The sequence below is a fragment of the Ictalurus furcatus genome, chromosome 26, assembly GCF_023375685.1.
Source record: "Ictalurus furcatus strain D&B chromosome 26, Billie_1.0, whole genome shotgun sequence".
NCBI lineage: Eukaryota > Metazoa > Chordata > Actinopteri > Siluriformes > Ictaluridae > Ictalurus > Ictalurus furcatus.
This window is the reverse complement of record NC_071280.1, coordinates 2,464,714-2,470,800: the sequence shown is the minus strand read 5'-3', so window position 1 is coordinate 2,470,800 and position 6,087 is coordinate 2,464,714. Positions and strand designations below refer to the sequence as shown.

Sequence of the window (6,087 nt, the reverse complement as noted above, 5' to 3'; positions counted from 1 at the left end):
AATGGAGCCCTTTACCAGGAGATTCTTGAGAAGAATCTGCTGCCATCCACCAGGATGATGAAGATGAGACGTGGGTGGACTTCCAGCAGGACAACAATCCAAAGCATACAGCAAAGGAAACTCTCAATTGGTTTCAGAGAAAAAAATCAGCCGTTAGAATGGACCAGTCAATCACCTGACTCAAATCCAATTGGACAAGATTTAAAGACAATATGTTTAGAAGAATGGACCAAAATCACACCTGAATACTGCGGCCCATTAATTTCTTCATACAGGAAGCGTCTTGAAGCTGTCATTACAAACAAAGGCTTCTCTACTAAGTATTAAATACATTTCAGTTAGTGTGTACAATACTTTTTTCCCGTGTCATTCCTCTTTATAACATATAACTTCATTTATGGACTTTAATGTTGAAAATTCTTTATATGTGTGGATTTCAGGTGAAAGATTCATGTTAATAGCCTCATTGGAAATATATTTACTGAAAAAAATGTTGACATGTTCAATACTTATTTCCCCCCTCTGTATATGTCTGTCCTCTTTCATCAACCCCTCCCATCAAGTCATGTCTTTATTTTCCCTCAGCATCAACACCGAGCTGCCGGCGCTAGTAAACAGGAAGCACCAACCACTTTGCATGAGACTCTATAAGCCGGTGACCTGATGACAGAAACCTTTAAATAAATAAATAAATAAATAATCTGACCAGAGATGACCACTGAGTCCTGAAACTTGCTTTCTGATTTTTTTCCATTGAATGTTATCAACTTCATATTGACAGAACGATGATTATAATGATCACATACTGCATATGTATTATACATTCCTTCTTCTATATTTCCTCTCAGCTCTTTCTCATTCTGCCCTCGAACCAGATATTATCTCAGGATCAGTAGCATGACAATTTCAGACCTGTGTGTTTCCAGGTAAAGACCGTTTTCAAACCCAGTAACAGGAAATGGACTGTGTTTTGCATTTCGGGTCACGTGAGGAGTTCATTTGAATAATGTACAGCTAGCTGTGCTTGTGTGTGTGTGTGTGTGTGTGTGTGTGTTTGTTTGACTGTTTTTGTGCCACGTTATCGCTTATAATCTTTATGTTTCTTGCCTCATATCCATATTTCAGGTTGTTGGTTCTTGTTTCTTTGTTTTTCTTTGTTTCAAAATACCGAAATAATCAACTCTCATCAAAGAAGCATTTCTCTTCCAGTTCCAGAACTGACACTCACTGGATGCTTTTTGTTTTTTGCACCATTCTGTGTAAACACAACAGAGTGTTATGTGTGAAAATCCCAGGAGATCATCAGTTTCTGATGTTTACTCAAACCAGCCCGTCTGTTGACGACAATTGTTCTCTGCCACAGTCCAGAAGTCACCGAGATCACATTTTTTCCACCATGTTTGGTGTGAACTTTGACTGAAGCTCTTGACTTGTATGTTAATGATTTTATGCATTGTGCTGCTGCCACATGATTGGATATGTGGATATTTTCACGAATGAGTAAATGTACATGTGTTCCTAATAAAGTGGCCACTGACTGGATATAGTTGAAGAGTTTTCTGGTGTGTAGCCATCTTGAGTTTTTGGTTTTGAACAGATGTTGGGATTAATGCTTCATTCTGTCCAGCTGTTTTTGAAATAATCTCTGAAGAAAAGTTCAGTTCTTTGTGTTACACAGATCGGAATGTTCTCTTTGAACTTTGGTGATCCAGGTAGTAAATAGGAGGTTTCAACAAACTCACTATGTCTGGATGAGAGTGTGTCTGATTGGCTGTCTCACCTCATCGAGGGTCTATGATTGGTTCTACAAGAAAACAACCTGCTCATAGGTCAAACACCTTCCACTCTCCAAATATGATGCTGATCTTATGATTCTACGGCTTTAGATGTCATTTGGTGTTGGAGGCCAAAAGAAAAAGTTAGGAATTCTAACAAGTAGAAATATTTTAATTTAATTTAATTTAAAAATTATATAATCTACGCTACAATTGTAATTTCCATAACAGCAAATGTATACAGGTGTATAAAGGTCATTATACATAGTATTTAATAACTACAAAAAAAAAAAAAAACTCAAACAAACAGAAACACGTCAACAGGATACGTGAGATTTATTTTATTTCAGAAACTAATTCCAATAATCATTACACTCCATATTCAGTATTTAAATCTTAAAAATCGTACATGACAGGTATAGAGACACCAACGCCCCCTGATTAAAAATACAGTTTAAAAAATACACACTCATTTATTCAAGTTTAAAAACATAGAGAAATTTTGCACTAAATGAATAACAATAGAGACACATCCACAAACATTTTACAAACATCCTGTATTTATGACTTTATGGTGTTATTTGCTCATAGAAGATTATTTAAGATGAAATATTAGGTAGTTGCTTACAGATTAATTATCCGGAAAGCATAATAAAATAAATGTGTCACCAAACACACTGAAGTGTGATACAAGTAAATACCTTCACCCTGATTCACCCAAAAACCCTATATTATTATAGAAACTATATTATTATAGAAACTATATTATTATAGTGAGTATCATCTGCATGAATTACATAATGCTTGGAAAATATGAAAAGAGTATGTGTGCCACACAGATTACATATAGGATCAGAAAACATTTTAAAATCTATATGAGAAAAAAATAAAAAGACGTGGATTCTCTGATGTTGCACATATGGTGCTCAGACTTCATGTTTGCTTAAATGTGTTAGAAGAAATGTATAGAAAATGTTAATGATATCACGAACTACTACAGCGAAAACACCACACTGACTAACCTTCATAGGTAGAGCAGATGAAGTTGAGTGTGTCGCTCTGAGGCAGGCTGATCCACTGCTGCTTTCCTCCAGACTGCACTGCTCCGGTTCTCTCCTCATGGCTGCAGTCTTCGAACCCTGTCCCGTTCCCCGGGGCCCAGTCCTGGTAGCAGATCATCTCTCCAGTCACCCAGTACCAGAAGCCCAGAGCGCAGGTGTGACGCAGGCCGAGCCACACGTGTTCGGTGGAGGTGTTTTGAACCACTTCCTTCACCCAGAGCTGCATCTCCTCAGTGCGCACTGAGACCAGGTCATAATGATGGTTCCTGCAGTAGTTCAGAGCGGCTTTCCAGGTCAGATTCTGCTTAATCAGGATCAGCTTATCTGGACATACAAGAGGAAAAAAGTCTATAATATATACAGTGTGAAATTCTGCAGCCAGTGTTCTATATCAGAGGGACAGTCTTTCAACAAAAACACCAAGATACAAAGATTTTCTGGGGGAAAAAGGTTGTAGTAAAAAATGCATTCCAACATTTTCACAGCATATAATATATATACAGTGTGGAATTCTCTATTCAGTGTTTGATATCATAAAAACACAGACATAACTAAACCTGTGTCGACTAATCCTGTGCACTATGAAATAAATAGACATGTTGAATAAGTGTAATGTGACTCACTCTCATGGCAGATGAAGGGGAGTTTTTCTGTGCAGTCCACATTGGTCCAGTGGTCTTGATCAGACACATTCACTGCAGTACAGTTCAAATCTCCACTGGGTTTGTCAGAGCTCCAGTATCTGAATGAGGAATTACTCTGATCTGACCACTTCCAGGAATCATTAAACAGACCAATCCAAACATATACATCAGTTGCACTTTGAATCACTTTCTTGATCTCCTCATTCTCAGTTTTGTTCCTCACACTGACCAGGTCGGTGTGTTTCTCTCTGCAGTAGGTCTGAGCAGCACGCCAGGTCTTGTTCTCATTAATAAACATGTATCTATTAGTGTTTGTGTTCTTTTCTGAAAAACATTTAATTTACATCATGAACAACTCATTCATCACTCAATCAGATTTCTGCCATTAAAATAACATCAGTCAAAAAAAAAAACTATTAAAAGAAATAAAATACTCCACTCAGATCATCCAGATATTTTTCATTAATGTAAAGTCATTAAGTGTTATTTATCCTTTTAATAACATCTTTTAGCAAGTTCTTACCTTCATAACACACAAAATAGTATGTTTTATCACATCTGTCATCATGCCAGGAACCAGTGCTTTTTTGCATCTGAACACAGAACTCATTTCCCCCTTGGTGGTCTGGTTGTCCACTACTCCAGTTTCTGTAAGTGTCTCCGTCTCTGTAGAAAGTTTGATCTGCCAGAGACCACTGCCATTCCCCAGTGCCCTCTCTCTGTAGACCGATCCAAGCTTTCTTTACAGTTTCCTTCTTCAGTGTGTAATTCAGCTTCATCATCTCTCCCATGTCGTTGATGGAGGCCAGATCAGTGTATTTCTCTCTGCAGTAATCCTGAGCTTCACTCCAGGTTTTATTCTCATTCACAAAGTGATAGCGATTAGGAATATATGCTTCTATACCACATACCACTGTGAGTAACATAAAATAATAATAATAATATTTTTAAAAAATCATTATGGGTGCTGTACCATGAAAGACCAAAATCACAAATGCCATAAAAATGTGTCTAGATTCTCATAAATAAACACACAAATTAAATTATAATCACACACTTATATAAGTGAATAAATATAACGATCAAACACACAACACTGACGTGATTTATCAGCTTTATGCACAAGCATCAATTACACATTGTCTTAAGAGCTGAAAAGAGTCAGACTGTCAGTAGTGATTCTCCAATAAACACATAAACACACACAACTTATAGTGCACACAACACTGACCTGAGGAGAACAGGAGAACAAAAACCCATTCATCCTTCATCCCTGTAAAAATAAACAATATAAATACAATATTCACAGTATATCACTTATGCTGTCTAGTCCTTTAACTAAAATGAGTGCGGGTTAAGTTTACATCAAATATGAGTTCAATTGAAGTACACGTACAAGTCCAGAACATGATTTATTTTCACTTCAATTTGGTGAAATGAATTGAGTTAGAGAAAGTCTGAACATTTCTTAGATCGGCCGAGATAAACAATAGTCCACAAGCTATGGTGGAGAATCACCTAGGCCCCTCCCCATTTGAATTTGCCAAGCCACGCCCCACGTTACACCTTTCTCCTAAACCTACGTCCGAGCAAATGCCTTCGTTTATGAACATGAAAATAGCAGGATGGTGCAAATGTGAAAAAAACTGGCTTTGACCCAAAGAAAATAACAACACACAGAAATTAAGTAGGAAATTACGCTCACACACACACACACACACACACACACACGCACACACACACACACACACACACACATACACACTCCTTGTATACTCTGTGAATTGAGCAGTAAGGCAACTGAAATAATATGACATATTGGTAAAAAAAAACTAAAAACTTTATTATTTAAAACAACATTTCACTCTGTTATACAGTAGTTTGTGCATTATTTCTTATTATATGTGTTCAAATACACTGCTGTAATTATTACTATGAAAAGAAATAAAAGTAAAACTCAACTACAAACATGTAAACAAGTACGATATCCATACCTGTAATGTTCCTCATGGACGTTACTGGTGCAGTGAATAGTGATAAATCCTCCCGGGGTGTGTGGTGCGAGTTTGTTTATGCGTCTTTCTGCTCTTCTTCTTCTTCTCCTCACCTTCTGCTCCTGAACTGGACAGACGTCTCATTATATCCCTGTCCTCTTTCATCAACCCCTCCCATCCCTTTGCCTTCCCTGTTTATCTCAGTGGCGATATCTTAGCAGCCGGTGCTGATGAACAGGAAGTACCCAACACTTTGCATGAGACTCTGTAAGCCGGTGACCCGATAACTGAGACCTTTCTTTTCCATGCGGCCATAAAATACAGATATCTTCTCAGTATCAAACAGTATATGACAGTTTCAGGAACTGACCACGCAATCAGGAAGTTTACAGTACAAGGATTGCTTTGTATTTTAGGTCACATTTATTTGAAGTACAGCTATGTGTGTGTGTGTGTGTGTGTGTGTGTGTGTGTGTGTGTGTGTGTGTGTGTGTGTGTGAGTGAGAGAGAGATGTGTTAGTGCTTACAGACAGGAGGCTCCTTGTTTTTTAAATCATGCATTTGCATAAAATCCACAGGTGAACAGAGAATTAACAGCCTGCAGCTTCTTTGG

General features: G+C 37.6%; 1 protein-coding gene across 1 annotated transcript; it reads right to left on the bottom strand.

Annotated features, from left to right (window-relative positions):
• Positions 1-1,429: 1,429 nt before the first annotated feature.
• LOC128602102 (macrophage mannose receptor 1-like) lies at positions 1,430-5,766 on the bottom strand. The gene is made up of 6 exons (XM_053615656.1): positions 5,475-5,766; positions 4,712-4,753; positions 4,004-4,393; positions 3,460-3,804; positions 2,798-3,160; positions 1,430-1,804 (listed from the first exon to the last, which is right to left on the bottom strand). The coding sequence occupies exons 1-6, from the start codon at positions 5,488-5,490 to the stop codon at positions 1,782-1,784; spliced, it is 1,179 nt and encodes a 392-aa protein (XP_053471631.1). The 5' UTR covers positions 5,491-5,766; the 3' UTR covers positions 1,430-1,781.
• Positions 5,767-6,087: the final 321 nt, after the last annotated feature.

Excerpts from the sequence above, each read along its gene's own strand:
- LOC128602102 (XM_053615656.1), bottom strand. Across the intron at positions 4,394-4,711 it reads TGTTCTCCTGTTCTCCTCAG|TGGTATGTGGTATAGAAGCA; the intron begins GTCAGTGTTGTG and ends TGTTACTCACAG. Across the intron at positions 1,805-2,797 it reads CATCTGCTCTACCTATGAAG|AACCAATCATAGACCCTCGA; the intron begins GTTAGTCAGTGT and ends GTTTTCTTGTAG.